This window comes from Mastigoproctus giganteus, chromosome 11 (genome assembly GCF_048544385.1).
Source record: "Mastigoproctus giganteus isolate SK-2022 chromosome 11, ASM4854438v1, whole genome shotgun sequence".
NCBI lineage: Eukaryota > Metazoa > Arthropoda > Arachnida > Uropygi > Thelyphonidae > Mastigoproctus > Mastigoproctus giganteus.
This window is the reverse complement of record NC_143585.1, coordinates 122,864,095-122,880,800: the sequence shown is the minus strand read 5'-3', so window position 1 is coordinate 122,880,800 and position 16,706 is coordinate 122,864,095. Positions and strand designations below refer to the sequence as shown.

General features: G+C 36.4%; 1 protein-coding gene across 1 annotated transcript in view; it reads left to right on the top strand.

The window, feature by feature from the left end:
• LOC150078408 (dual specificity protein phosphatase 1-like) overlaps positions 1–16,706 on the top strand; it is a 97,404-nt gene that overhangs the window by 71,516 nt on the left and 9,182 nt on the right. Inside the window, exon 2 of the mRNA XM_090385436.1 lies at positions 2,560–2,985. Coding sequence (XP_090241562.1) covers positions 2,560–2,985 — 426 coding nt within the window. The remainder of the gene's footprint in view (positions 1–2,559; positions 2,986–16,706) is intronic.

The following is a 16,706-nucleotide window of genomic DNA, read 5'->3' as shown; positions in this document are numbered from 1 at the left end:
TAGCATTATAATTCCACTGAAATCAGTGTTAGTTTAAAATGAGAACTGCCATCGTTATCAACCAACACTTAGTAGTATAAAATAACAATACACAATGAAGAATTATACAAATTATTAGCATGAATGGAAACTAAAGTAGTTAAAAGTTTTTCAACAAACTTCTTAAAGCCTTTTTTTTTTTTTTTTTTTTTACTTTTGCATAATTTTGCCATTACTTATACTAACAGAACTGTTAAAATAGTTAATAGCAAACAATAAGATTGATACTGAGCGAGTTGCGAGAAGACAATTTACACTTTTATAAAATTTATTGATCCATTGGTTGATAGCGTCACAGATATGAATACTGTATATTCAATGTTATTTGGATGGAGAATTTAAATTAAGGCGCCTACTTTGCTACTCCTCACTAGGATGGGTAGTTAAATTATTTCAATTTACTTGATAAAAGCAATGAATTAAGTATTTTAAAATAATATGCCAGAGTTTTTTCAAGGATAATCCCGTAATTTTAGCTAACTTCGGCTTTAAATCACTTCGAGTAACCTAAATGAAACACATTTTCAGTTTGACAATCCCCTTAAAATATTAGGGAATATATTCAAGACCTACACCAGTGGGTTTCAACCATGGTGCCGCAACAACATTCCAGGGGTGCCACGTAATTTGGGTTTAAGTTACTTAAACTTATCATTATTTTTTAATTTATATGTTTATTTCATTATAAAAAGGTGTAAAGTATCTTTTTAATTTTGTGGTTATCTATAATTGATGCTTACTTACTTAGTACCTCTATATAAAGAATAAAATTATATACTGTGTGTATATATATATATATATATATATATATATATATACACACACACATACAGGGTGATTCACTACCAGTGCGACAAACTTGCAGGAGGTGTAGGGGGCCAAAGACGAATCGGAATCACATAACATTGCAGTGTCCGAAATACCTTCGTCATGCGGTAGAGGACGTTGAACGTGAGGTCGCGTGAACAGCGATTCCGCTGGAAGTCAGCATTTGCGAACCAGTTCCCGAGGCAGTAGGATGGATTTTTTTTTTTTTTTTTTTTTGATTTGGTAGTTGTTGGCGCATCGGCTTCTGTGGCCATATTGCACCTCCCAAGGTTTTTGCAGTACTTTGATCCAAGCCCGAGGCGGGAATCGAACCCGCGACCTTTGGGTTGCCGGGCAGGTACTTTACCCACTCGGCTAGCCCGATCGGCTCAGTAGGATGGACGAGTATTCAAACATTGAACTGGCCGACATGCACCTCGCCTATGGAGCTGCGGACTGTAACGGGCGCGCCGCTCTGCGCTTGTACCAGGAACGTTTCCCGCACAGGCGTGCTCCTCATCATACGATTTTCGCACGTGTGCACAGAAGGTTACGTGAGACTGGTTGTTTCACGAGAGGTACCATGAATCGAGAGCGAACGACGAGGACGCCAGACAATGAGGAGAATGTCCTACGTCTTGCAGAAGGCAATCCGTGTACGAGTACTCGAGCGATAGGCTAACGATTGGGTATTTCCCAATCCACTGTATGGAGGATACTGTCAACAAACCAAATGAGTTCATACCATCTGCAACGCGTCCAATCATTGGAGCCTGCGGATTATCCACTCCGGAGGACTTTTGCTACTTGGTTTCTTCAACAGAAACGGTTCGCAAATGCTGACTTCCAGCGGGATCGCTGTTCACGCGACCTCCCGTTCAACGTCCTCTACCGCGTGACGAAGGCATTTCGGACCCTGCAATGCTATGTGATTCCTATTCGTCTTTGTGCCCCCTACACCTCCTGCAAGTTTGTCGCACTGGTAGTGAATCATCCTGTATATATATATATATATAAAAACTTGTATTATGAAATGTAATTTTTATAATTATATTACTGTAACAAATATCATATATTTTTTAATATTATATATATATATATATATATATACGGATATATACAGAGAGAGAGAATCGGATCTAGCAGGCAGAAAATTGAGCAGGGATGCCGCAAAATAAAATAAATTACTTAGGGGTGCTGTTATTAAAAAAAGGTTGAAAACCACTAGCCTACAGAAATGCAACTGTTTCTCCCAGGTTTCTGATCACTTGTTCTAGACCTTCATGAGACATGAAACACCTGTTCTAATTACCTGAAATACTTTGCTGCTCCTCACAAGCCAGAGAGGCATCACCGAAACCGTGAACTTCAGACACTACAATATAATTCTTAACTGATCTCGTAACCTACTTATAAACTGTGTGCCAGCTCTGTGCTTTCAACACTCCTGTTCATATGTTATTATCAATATTTAATGTTATGCCAAAAAAAATCCACTCTATTTCATTTTCCATTATTTTTATTCCTAATCAAAGTGTTCTTTATTATATTATAATTTTTGATATGTAATGACCTTACTAGCCGTAGTGGCAACACTAATTTACTATAAAGATTAATAAAGTGGAAACTGTTAGATCATGCTATACTGAAACATAACCCAGAAAGGGTAGCGCTTCATTAGCTTAATTTAAGAAATAGTTTGTTTAATTCCAGGTGGATTCCAACTGTTTCATCAGCTATACCCGCACCTCTGCACTACTCAAGCCCACTTAATTGCGTCCATTTCCACATCAGAAAGTCCATCAACTCTGAAGCGTAGTCATTCTTGCACTCCCCGGCTTCCACGAGCATCTCCTCGTCCGACCAACAGATCGACCTCTGTGTTGGCATCACCTACTTCTGGACCAGGACAAGACCAAGAGACTCCAGTCGAAATTCTTCCTCACCTTTACTTGGGTAGCGCCTTTCATGCCTCGTGCAAGGAAACTTTGCAGAGACTAAAAATCACTGCCATGCTGAATGTGTCCCACACGTGTCCAAACCACTTTGAGGAAGATTTTAGTTACAAGAGTATACCGGTAGAGGACTCTGGAAACGAAGACATCGGAATGTGGTTCAACGAGGCCATTACTTTCATAGGTAAGTGATATCGCTGCACAAATATGATTCGTTTTTTTAATATTATACTGAAGAAAAATATCTGCCTTATAAGCAAAATGGTAGCAGCCATCGTAAAAATCGGAATACATACCAATTTCACTTGGTAAGTATCCCGATGAAATACCGAGAAATAATTTCATGAGATGTCTATTCTCCATGACACTACAGTGGGTTTGTCCATTGTCACTCCTTTGAAGAGGTTTGGGTTCGAATCCCGTCAGATACTGAAATAGTTACTGTACTAGAGAATTCTTCATGGGTGTGGGGCAGCGGAGAGTTTTTCCGGCCTGCGTGGCAAAAATAATCTATAACAAAAGTACACTATCGCAATTTTCGCGTACCACTGGAAAAACTGACTAAACTTAGTAAATATTTTTTACTAATATTATAAAATAGCAACAATACCTGAAAGCAATTAAATGTGAATAACACTAATTATGTCAGGTGTTTCGTTTAAGTGAATTTTGTGTAAAAGGATACTGATGTATGGGAGGGTCAAGGACGTAGGATTTTTTTTTTTTTTTTTTTTGGCCTGATGCTATATAAGCTTGCTTTCTTGCACCATTTGCCGCCACCACCACTACTATAAGTGTATTACTACTGCATAAAGTAAACTAAACTACTGCACAATAGAACTAAAGTTTAGAGATTCCTTATTGAATCCTATTATCAGGTTTAATCAGGAAAGATCTGATGGGATAGAAGACGTCTATCCTCTAAAATTAGGAACTATGTCCTATTTCCCTGAGAACTTTGTAGTTCGTAACAGAGCAATGATTTAATTCCATTTCACTTAATGGAGAGCACGAAAGGGGGGGGGGGCTCCCGGAGCAACTAAGGCAAAAGGGTCTCTGGAATTCCCTGTTACAAACGAACACTATGTCCCACCAAAGACATTTCTAGGGTGTGCGTGTGTATGTGGCTCTCTGCTCTTGGGAGATGCGTTGTTACCCTTCGGCAGCTTAGTGGATATCGCTGCCACCAGAGCATCACGATAGACTCATGAATAGTATCATCGCTGTGAGTCCTGTATTTCCTATTCACAACACTCGTTATATCCTTCTGCAACTGACATTCAATCCTCGGCAGTGCACGCGTAAACGAGCAAAACAATTAATTTCCTATTAACTGGTATTAAAGACAATTAAGTAAAAGGGTCCCTGTCTCCCTGCCATGAGGCTCATTATGTACCTTTCATTTGTAACTACATTCATTAATTTATTTTCTGTTTACCAATCTATAGTATTCATTAAAGATCAGCTGCTTGCTAACTGACAGTGGAACAGTTAAAGTGGGAGGGCAGTAGCATAAGAGTGAGTTTGAATTGATCGTGGTTAGAGTCCACGTTACCGATAAATACAGTTAATGACTGCATTCTGTTCAAATAATTACTTGTAAATTCCTTTGTCCTATATAGTGGTGCTGGAGTATAAACAGAATCTCCCCCCAAGAGTTCTCACGATATACCCAGTTTTGCGACTTGTTTAATTTTGGAATTCAGTGTAACCTGCAGATGTGTATATTTCAATTTTCAATGTAGAAAATCAAAATATATTTAATTTTTGATGTCATCTTAAAATTGAACACCCAGGAGTGGAAAGGAAAAAAATGAGTTCAATAAATGCAAAGTGTAACTATGTATCTGCCTATTATAAAGTGAAAGCAGGTTACTTTAATTAAGAATTATTCCAAAGGGATGGGCGTTTCTGCTCTATGTATTAAGCGTTGTAGGAGCTCTACACCAATTTTTGCGAGAAGCCATATATATATATATACTGTATATTTAATCACAGGCAATTAAAAGAATATATGACGTTACAGAATTCTGTCCTGTAAGCATTATTTCCTGAGAATAATGTATCCGTAACTCTTCTTCAGAGTTACGGATATTAAATCTGAAACTCTCTTAAATATTTCATAACTTCTTGGACTAAAATTGTAAGTTTTATATCTATCTTTTAATAAAATTCCAGGATAGTTATTTTCATATTTATGACTCCGTGCACCATCAAGATATTTGATTGCACTTCTAAAACTATGAAAATTGTAAATGGGATTTTTTTTAGAGGAGTTTCCGCTGTTTATTCTATAAAAAAGAACACTTGAAGCTATATAGAACAGTGTATCTGAATCCAGTTAGATCTGGACTCCAAAGCAGAAAACACCTAATAAAGCTTACGATATATAAAACTGCATAATATCTTTATTCATCAGGCTACCTCGATTTTGTTCTTTATGATGAGTATGGAAATTTCAGTAAAATGCTTAAAAAACAGTAATAACTAATGGCCACGGATTGATTTACTAGAATATTTAAAGTCAATGAACATTTGTGTTTCTCGAATATTTATTTCGAATGTAAGCTGTATGATTTGTATACAAGCAATTTATTCCAAAGAGATCAATAGCGATTAACAATACAACTGTGATGGTTAAAATCATATAAGCCTCTCACTCCTTTCATTCCATATAAAATTTCTGTAAATTGCTATTGATCTCATCCTCTTCCGACAGTTGTCCGTGAATTTAAAATCGGCCGCGAAAAATACAGCGCTGTATTAAAAACCAGGGGCGGAGATAAAATAGGTGAGGCTTTTCAAAGGGAAAGGGAGGTGTAGTTGCGGATGAGCATTCTTTCTCTTCCGATCACATGCAGGCCTCAGTGACGATGGGATCCGTTTTGTTGTTATTCCACAGACAAATTAACAGAACTGCAGTCCGAACTGCATAATCTGCGATGTGCCATCACTGGCTTTAGTGAACACTGAAAGGCTGGACATCCCGGAAAGCGTTGTCAAAGCAGTATTTGTTACAGATGGGCCAATATTTAGATGAAAAGGGCCGGTACAAGAAATTGCGACATGTGCATTAGCTAATAGGTTTGGTTCAGAGTTGGTCAACCTGCTGCACGCGTGTGACTTGTGGCCATCGCAATTCTTGTTAATGGCATGCTTCCGATGTGTAAAAAAACAGGAAAAAATCAGAAAAGAAGCAAAGCACAGCAGAGCTTTCCAAAGTGAGCGTCGTGTTAATGACAATCCCCACCTCTGTCAGTCATGACATCCTGTGACATGTTATGAGTACCTTTTCAGTTGAAACCATAAATTACGTTTAAGTAAAGATTAAGTAATTTAAAAAAAATGCCAAAATAAGTTCTGGTGAATTACCTTTAAAAATGCTCCACTTAAATATTAAATAAAATAATAAAAATAACAATATACTCCTTTACTTTCATATCAATTAAAAAATTACGCCACCATCTTAAGAGGGTGTCGTTATTTTTTGGCGTTATTAATGAAGTTATTAATTACGCGATGACTAAGGAAACTCTAGAGTTCCCTTAGTTTCTCCCCCCCACACACACAGTATCTCTATTAGAGACGGAATTCAATCGCGTCTCCATCTGTATCCCTCTCCTTCACCCACAATATCCATCAATCTCTATCAAATCATCCACCATTCCAATTCTCCTCCTTTCTGTCGGTCTCTTGCCCATCGCTTTCCCTTCAATTACATCTCTTAATAAATTCAATACATGTCCAAGATGCAAGATAAAATTTCTTTTCGTGTATTTCTGTTTTCTTCTACCCTCCTCAATACTTCTTCATTTCTAATTCCATCGGTTCTTTCACCCTTTAAATGCCTCCTCCACAGCCACATCTCAAAAGATTCAATTCTTCTAATATCCTCTTTGTTTAGTGCCCATGTCCATCCAAAAATGTTATCCATAAAGCATAACATTTCATACAAAACTAACTAATCTCTTACCAAAAACTAATCAACCATTTAATTAACCTCTTCTTTAACTTAATATTCATTCTTTAAACTTCAAAAACTGTAATTATCTACCTCCTCTTCTCAAATGCTGTCCTACCCATTGAAATTCTAGTTCTAATTTCGCGACTGCTTCTCATATCACTTGTTAGAAAACTGCCAAGGTATCTATTATTATCCAATTGTAATAGCCTCTTATCCATTATTTAATAGGATATAAATAAATTCGGGTTTATACGTATTTGCAGGATGTCTTAATTAACGGCATTTACGCATGCCTGAGAGTGGTCGAAGTAGCAGCATTCAAATTCGTGGATTCCGTTTTAGTGCAGCCATGTTATTGGTTTATGAGCTTAAACAAATACAGAACCGGCACAAAATGTCACTGAGGCCGAGGCTTGCTCTACATATGTGCCTAGTGTAATTTCGAATACTGTATGAAGAATATAAATCACTGACATAGATTGATCAGCGCGTCAGTGAAGTAGCACATGCGTTTAAATTGAGCGCAGTCCGAGCTAGATTTGCCACTTCTCCGGGGTTAAGCATGCCATATTCAAGCTCCGGGCTTAGTGTAATTTTTCTAAGTTTCAGAATAGTAGAGAAACTAAATTACGAAACTATTTAATACTTGTACCACGCATACCAAAATGCATGATGAGCTACAAAAGTTACTTTGATCGGAATTGACAAACAGGAATTCGATATTTTCGTGCAGGTGTATTGTACTTCGATGCAGTCAACAACTTTCAGTGCAACACCATTTGGTTTAAGTGATTTGTGCATGTAGATGCAGAACTGCTTCGAAAATTTAGTAAAACAATTCGCATCAACTGCATACACCGCTGGAATAATGTAAATAGTTGATATTCACAGCCACAGTGGGTTTGGGACATTACACGACTTCAGCATTATGATGCAGCCATTCTTACAGGAATAATGCTAATATCGGTAAGAGAAACGGCAGCAATTGCAGCAGGGTAGTGGACACAGATCGTTTTATATTGATCGGAAACACAACTGTTGTCTGATCGCCGAAGCAGATGGATTTGTACACTTGGAAAAGGGGAGGAAAAAAATCAATGAAATACAATTTTTTTTCACGTTCTCCTGTGGGTCAAGTAGAAAAGTAACAATAAATAGAAATAAATTCTATTTAATACATTCAGTTCATCTAGACTCTAGTGCCTCTTGGATGAGGCTTTGCTCTAGACTCTAGAGCAAAGCCTCAGCCAAGAACTTCGGAACCTGGTCCTTTTCAGGTCCTTTCTTCCTCCCTGCCAACTTTCTTACCACTTCGTAAATAATTATTTTCTTCCTTTTCGTGAAAATTATACTCTCTGAAAACGTCACGAGACGGTTGCTTAATGTAGTACTGCTTGGTTTTGAGGAGCATTTGGATCTTAAATGGTCGTAAAAATGCAAGTTTAAACCAAATGAGTAACTCACATTGATATCCTTTCTATAGTAAGGAACTTTGCCCTACCTTCCTGTATCATTCTAAGTCCACATTTGATTTTGTTTTGATCGAGCTTCCGTATGATTCTAGTTTCAAGTGGATAACTAATTTAATGTGCCTATTAAAACCGAATGTTCGTCCAATCATTTTCACTCGTTTTGCTGCTCCTTTCTCTGCAATTGTTATTAGTTGCTCGAATATTACATTTGTTGCTTTCGCAACAGTTTTTGTCTTCAAGGTTTCCCAGATAAATGATATTAGATAGTCCAGTATTACATATCCCTGTTTATGAACTCTGTGGAATATATTGCTTTGTACTGTATTTAGTGGTTCGCTTCGATTATTCCGAGTACATATATATGATATGGGTGCATGATCTGACCTGAAGGCGTGTTGGGAATTCATTTAGCCTCTTAAGCATTATGGAATTCTATATCAGGCACCTGGTTTCCCCTTGTCAGGGATGTAATGATCCTGTTACGTTTCAAAGCTTCATGGTTTCTTCGAGCTCTTCTCTCCGTTTGATAGCGGAATATTAGTCTCCCATTATCATACTTGGTATATCTTTTTTCGATATGTGTTATCCACGTTATATGCTCTATTCTGTTCTCAATTTTTATGTTCAGGTGGTAAGTAAATTAAACGGATTTGTACTTCCTGTTGTTTTTTGCTCAGGTTTATATGGAGTGCTTCGAAGTTATAATTAAATAATTATATTATCAAAATGTTAATCTGCTATTTAGCCAATGTCTCACCGTTTAAATAAATGGCAGGTTAATTTTTGGCGATATATTTTGTTTGAAAGTTGTGTAACTTTCAATCAGTGCAATTCATTTTGAAGTCGAAATTTCTTCTGCTGTCAGCATTAAGACCACTGCATTAACTGAGCAGTTTAAATCCTGCTGGCTGCAAGCAACATGGGGATAGGATAATCCTCCTAACTACATATAATATAATAATTAATTATATTATTTAAATTTTTAAATAATTAATATTATAATAACTCTTTGATTTGTTTGATTATTATTTAATCAAATTTAATAACAATTACTATTTTTGGAGACAGAATGCAGTATAGCATGTGTTTATTTTCCATATTATTATTATTAGCCATAAGGTGCAAGGAAGCCTGAGACTTATGTTGCACCAGCAAAAAAAAAAAAAATTCCTGAGTTACCCTGAGAGAGAGAGAGGAATCGCCAAGAAAGAGAAGAATGATGATATCCAGCTAAGGACCCTGGATATCATTATTCTTCTCTTTCTTGGTGATTCCTCTCTCTCTCAGAGTAACTCGATTTTTTTTTTTTTTTTGGCTGGTGCAACATAAGTCTCAGGCTTATTCTTTATGTTGAAGTCATTTTGTTCCAAGATTTGAATGGGGGACGATTGGGAAATCCCCTCTCCTAGTTGTTCAAACTTCGGTTGTTCCATTGGTAAAATCAAATTATCATATGACGATCTGATTCTACTTTCTCTCCTCTTTATCTGTGCGTGGTGTGTGGGGGGAGGGGATATTTAGAGAATGGTAACAATTGCGGTTGCTATAGGTAGCGGATTTAGCTCACTCTGGACCTTAAGTGGTATTATTTTTTTGGGGCCTATCACGTGTAAAAAAATAAATGGTTGTATTCATTCTCTCCAAGAAATCTAAATCTGAGACCATTATCGTATCCCAATATCACTGTAGGGAGGGGGGGGGGGGGGCATGACGACCAGCTTTTTGAGTGTTTATTTTTTTAGATAGATCTATGAACGCTTATACGCATGGTTAAGGGGGCATCTTCCCCCTGAATACGCTCCTGTCTGGGACCCTAAGCGGTAGCTTAATTTTAAATCCACCACTGCTTACCATTCTCTCAATGTAGTGGAATAGTGCCGCCATCTACAATCAGTCATTGAAACTAAAGTTAATGCGTATCTTAAATGATTTTCATAATTAGCTGAGCTAATTAAAACTGCAACAAACAGAGTCTGTTAAAAAGACTATTTATTTATATATTCTATCTTTTCTATGAGTAATTCTCTCTCTCTCTCTCTCTCTCTCTCTCTCTCTCTCTCTCTCTCTCTATATATATATATATATATATATATATATATTTCTAATGTTTGAAATAATTGTTTGAAATGTTTGAAATAATTGAAAACTGAATCGTTCATAATAAAAAGATAAAGCAAACATCAGAGGCAACAAGCATATTCCTCTACATGATGCTTAAAATATAAAAGTAAAGTAAATTAGAATGATAATTAAAAAAAAAAAAATATGCCAGTAGCATGGCAAGACAGAACAGCGAAAATAGTCAAAATTAAACATAACGATCAAACCACAACAGAGAGGGAAGAGAAGTGTAACAGGAGTAAACATATTGTAGCAGAAACTCTCCAAGATAATTTAGAAATTCTAAATACAGTACAAAGATAATAATCAATTAAATTTTGAAAGCCAATTAAATAGAAATTTAACGGCGCCCCCTCTGACGGGGGCCAAGTCCAAATTTATGTGAAATATCGCCAGCAGAGAAGTAAACCAACTACTATAAAATAAAACAAAAATAGACTGACCATTATTCGAATTACCAAATGCATTTCGATCGCATTTGGTAATTCGAAGAGATCGAATTACCAAACAAGGAGGTGGAGAATAGCAATAATATGGCACAAACATCTTAAGGTATTAAATGGTAGCTTCTCCAATTTAGAAGGAAAACTATATTATTTGTACTAGTCTATTTACCTCCTCCCATAAAATATTCATTACTTGAGAAATTAGATAACTGCCTTGAAAAAATTACTTCATCTTTAAAATTTTCTATTACACTCCAATTATATTAGGAGATTTTAATCTACCTAACATCGTTAAAGCAGATACTACTGACAATTTAACAAAAACAGCTCTTGACGTAATGAGTACCAATTCACTTACTCAACAAATTAATAACTCAACTAGAAATAATAATATATTTGATTCAATTTTCTCTACTAGAAGCACAAAAACTAATGTAACTGATGAAATACGTCGGACCATAAAGCCATTACATTTAGTATTTCAATTGACAAAACTAATACATATAATTACAGGGGACTTTCGAAAGGCCGATGGGGCTGACCTAAATAATCTGTTATCTCAAATGAAATTGTAACAGTTATCTCTGAATCTAATCTAAACGAAGCAACTAGCAAAATTTTTTTATGTAATAATGACATTAGTGATTCAAATATACCTAAATTCTGGCACAATAAACTTAAATTTCCCATAAGGTGCTCCACTGAATTGAAACATACTACAGTTAAAAGAAAAAGCCCACATATATATTTAAAGCCGTCGGACACCCTGTTAATAGAGGAAATCTTACTATCCTTAAAAGAAAAGTTAAATATCTGCTAATCTCATCTAGAAAAAAATTATATTTCATTTTTATTAGATAACCTAACTAAAAACAATGACACCCGAACATTTTGGAAATGTGTAAATGAAAGCAGAAAAAAATCGATCTACAGTCATAGCAAAACTAAAGTATAAACAAATGGCTATCACAGCAAGGCATCGTCGACTTATTTGCAGATTATTTCGAGGAAAAACTTCTCATTCATAACATTCAATTTAAAAGATATCGAGGAAGCTTTATCACACTTAAAAAGATTATTCTCAAGGCCCCAACGTCCTGCCTCTTATCTTTTGGAAGAAATGTATACCTTCTCTGTCACATCCATTATTTTTTCTTTTAAAGAAATTATTGAAGGTATTTATCCTAATAATTTTAAATCAGCCAATATCATTCTTCTTCTTCTTCTAGTCATATAGTTCCTTGAGGAACTGTTGTGGCCACCAACAAATTTCTCCAACTGCATCGATCATGTGCTATACGAGTGGATCGCAAAATGTCACACCCAAAAGTTCACTGATCCCATCCTTCCACCTAGTTGAACAAAACCAACTCCAAAAACAGCAGTTTTTGGAGTTGGTTTTGTTATGGTGTCTGTGGCATCAGATAATATGGTGGTATGCGATTTCCTACCATATGGCTGATTTTGAAAGGGGGCCGGCTTTAATAGCCTATATCATACCCGCACATAAAAAAAAAAAAAAAAAAAATCAAAGTTCGAAGCTCAAAACTACTGACCCATAACAATATTAAATTGTATTTCAAAAATATTTGATACCATCATCCATGCAAAACTTTCAACATACTTTAACCCAATTTTGGGGGCCGAACTTCATGGTTTCATCCGGGGGTGGGGGTGGGGGATCCGTGATTACAAACCTTGCTGCCCTCTGGAAATTCGTTTCCTCTGCGGTTGACAGGACAAAAAAACACGGTTCTCTTGTGGGCTTCGATTCCATCAATCATCAACAACTGAAACAAACTAGAATCCTACGTCTATATCAAATTTATTACAGGGATATTTTTCTAGGATTATTCCTTTTCAAACTGGTATCCCCCAAGGCCCTTTGCTGTTCAACATATATGTTAATAACTTGAGCCTTGTTCCCCTTTAATAAAACTACTCCTATATGCTGATGACATAAATTTTACATTTCATCTGAAATATTTAATCATAATATTTAAATACAATCTGCCCTCTCACTTTTCAAACTATGATACCAGAAGTATATCCAAATGTAAAATTATCTCCCTTACACTTAAGGAGATCTCTATTCAAAATTCTTGACTAACAACAAAAGTTATACACTTCTATAATTCTTCCCATATTAGACTACTTTTGTCCAATATGGTTTTCTCATTTCTTAAAATTTAATAAATAAATTTGAAAAAATTGAATCATGTATCATAAAATACAGGCCAAGGCAAGATGATATTGTTATTTATAATAATCACAAATATCGCTCTTATTCTGGCCAAATATAAAATGAAACTCACTAGTTATTAGAATATATACTCAAGGATTACGATTTGTTTACAAAGTTATTCATAGCAAGTGTTTAAATAATACTCTCCTATCAGAAATTAATTTTCATATACCCAGATGAACGTTCTCAGAAAACATATCTACTGATATTTAGAGCAGACATTAGTCTGATTAATGGCCACCTTTACATCCTAGATCGGTGTTTCCCAACGTGGGTCCCACGCCCCACATGGGGGAAATTTGATTGTTCAGGGGGGCAATTCAAAAATTGCTCGTCTACAGTTTAAAACAACCGCCTACTATGACTTAACTTGTACAAAAGAAGAATTGTTGGTAAAGTCTCTGTTTATTGCTCATACTGCAACTGTCAATCGTACTCTTGAGGCTAGTTATGAAATTTCTTTACTCATTGCTAAATCTGGGAAAAATCATACTATAGGAGAAAATTTAATCAAACCATCAATATCAGCATTTCTTAAAACAGTTCTGGAAAAAGATGACAAAGACGTGAAAGCTATGCCACTCAATAACAATACTGTTAGCGGAAGAATAGATGAAATGAGTGAAGATATTGAAACACAACTTGTTGGAAAGCTGAAAACAAGAAAATTCTCAGTGCAAATGGATGGATCAACTTTGAGAGACAGTGAAGCCGAACTGATAACTTATGTAAGATATATTGATAAAGGTAATTTTGCTGAAGAAATGTTATTCTGTAAATCGTTAGAGAGCACCATTACCTCCAAAGATATATATAATAAGCTAAAAAATTACTTAGATGACAATAATATATCAATGAAAAATATAACATCTTGCGCTGCAGATGGTGCTCCTAATAATTTAAATTCTATACAGTGGGACCAACTGATGATGTTACCAACAGCAAATTCAAAATGGGAAGCATTCAAAGAACTTATCTTGGAAGCTACTAGGCTTTACATACCAATTAAGAAATATTGTTCAAGGTTTAGGCCTAAGTGGATGTCAGATGAACTAATGAGACATATGGCAGAGAAGAAAAATGCATGGGATACTTACAAATTAACACGTGACACAGAAGCCTATGATAGATACAAGTTGATATGCAACCAAGTTACAAAGGAGGTTAGGCAGGCGAAGGCAGATTATGAGAAATCCTTGGCAAGGGATGCAAAGAAAAACAGCAAAGAGTTCTTTACTTATGTAAACTCTAGAAGGAAGGGGATTAATCAGATTGGTCCACTTGATATTGATGGGTCAACTGTTGATGATCCTGCTCAGGCAGCTAACAAACTAAATGAATATTTTGCATCGACATTCACACATGAGGAGTTATTCAGCGAGGGGAATGCCAGAGGTTTATTCAACTCTAGCAATAAGCTACAGAATCTTGAAATAACTGGGAGTAAAGTGGAGGAGAAACTGTTGAAGATAAACACAAGAAAGGCACCCGGGGTGGATGGGATCTATCCAGTTATATTAAAGGAGGCAGCAAAGGAAGTAAGCAAACCCTTAGCCATAATTATGAGAGCTTCCTTGGACTCAGGGGAGGTACCCATAGATTGGAAATGTGCAAATGTGACCCCAATTCACAAAGGAGGATCAAAGGCTGACACAAGTAATTATAGACCTGTGAGCTTAACTTCTGTTCCAGGAAAATTAATGGAGGCACTGGTTAAAGAAGCACTGCAGGATCATTTAGACAAGACTTCAGTTATAGCTCGGACACAGCATGGTTTTGTTAAGGGAAAGTCTTGCCTGACCAATTTGATTGGATACTATGATGCAGTCACAAAAGAACTGGATGCAGGGAATAGCTTTGATATTATATACTTGGATCTTAGAAAGGCTTTTGATACTGTTGCACATGGAAGACTGCTACACAAATTGGAGCAGTGTGACATTGGAGGCAAATTGCTGCTATGGATAAAGGGATGGTTGAGTGGCAGAAGACAAAGAGTGGTAATCAATGGACACTGCTCATCGTAGACTAATGTTATTAGTGGAGTCCCTCAGGGCTCAGTGTTGGGTCCATTATTGTTTTCTGTATTTATAAATGATATTGATGATGGTATATCAAGCTTAATGTCCAAGTTTGCAGATGATACAAAGGTTGGCAGGGTTGTCAAGGACACTACTGACACTATGCTGCTGCAACAGGATCTGGAAAGGTTGAGCAGATGGGCTGAGAGGTGGCAAATGAAGTTTAACATTGACAAATGTAAAGTACTACACATGGGAAACAGCAACCCGAGAGCAACGTATCAACTCTGTGGTACTACACTGACAGTGGTAGAGAATGAAAGGGACTTGGGGGTGGTTGTGCAGGCAGATATGAAGTTCTCTGAGCAGTGCAGACGGACTGCAAGAGTAGCTCATGGAGTATTGTCAATGATATACAGGAATTGTTCCAGCAGGGATAAGGAGGTGAGTATTCCCTTGTATAAGGCAATGGTCAGGCCACACCTAGAGTACTGTATACAGGTCTGGAGGCCTCATTTCAAGAAGGATGTAGAGCTGCTGGAACGAGTACAGAGAAGGGCAACAAGATTAGTGAATGGATCAAAGGGTTGCTGTTACGAAGAAAGGCTTAAGTTTTGCAAATTACAGTGTCTGGAGACTAGGCACCAGCGAGGTGATCTGATAGAGGTGTATAAAGCCTTGAATGGTTTAAGCATGCTCAACGCTGATGGGATTCTTCCTCTAGCTCAGAATAATCACCTGAGAGGGCATAAATTCAAATTGAGGAAAGACAGATGTAGGATAGACGTGCGGAAATTTGCCTTTAGCCAGCGGATGGTTGGTTGGTGGAACAGACTTCCAACCCTTGTCGTGGAGGTTGATAGCCTAAATAAGTTTAAGGCTCAGCTGGACAGGTATTTTGAACGAACAGAGGGGTAAAGTGGAAGTGGTTTTTTTTTCTTTTTTTTGGCTGATGCTGTATAAGCTTGCTTTCTTGCATCAAATGCCTCTACTAATGTGTCTCTTCAAGCTTTTTTGTGAAGAACAAAATGAAGACCATGTTAGACTTTTACTTCACACTGAAGTAAGGTGGCTCTCGAAAGGGAACTGCTTGAAAAGATTTATGGAACTATTTGATACTATTAGTGACTTTTTAAGTGACAAACCTAAAATGAAGCATCTGTTAACGGTTGATGGTAAAGCACTTGTGAGTTATTTAGCCGATATCTTTGAAAAACTAAATATATTAAATAAACAACTTCAAGGAACAAATAAAACTCTCATCGATGCAAAAGCGAAGACATTTGGTTTCATTACATTTATTAAATTATGTCAAAAATATATTTTTAAAAAAAATTTGAACAGTTTCGTTGTCTGCAAAAATGTGAAGTGACTGGTACCGCTGTATTTGTTATTGTTGATCATCTGAAAATTCTGTCCGATGATTTAAAAGAAAGGTTTTTTGATTTAAAACAAATTGATTTTCCAACCTGGATGATGCAACCAATGTTAGAGGATTTGTCTGATGTATCAATGCAGTACCAAGAAGAACTCTCAGAAATGCAAAATGATGAGTCAGTTAAAAATTTATTCAATATAAAAGAAGCGATGGCATGGCTTTGTGATGAAACAGAAATTAAATACCTAAATTCAACCA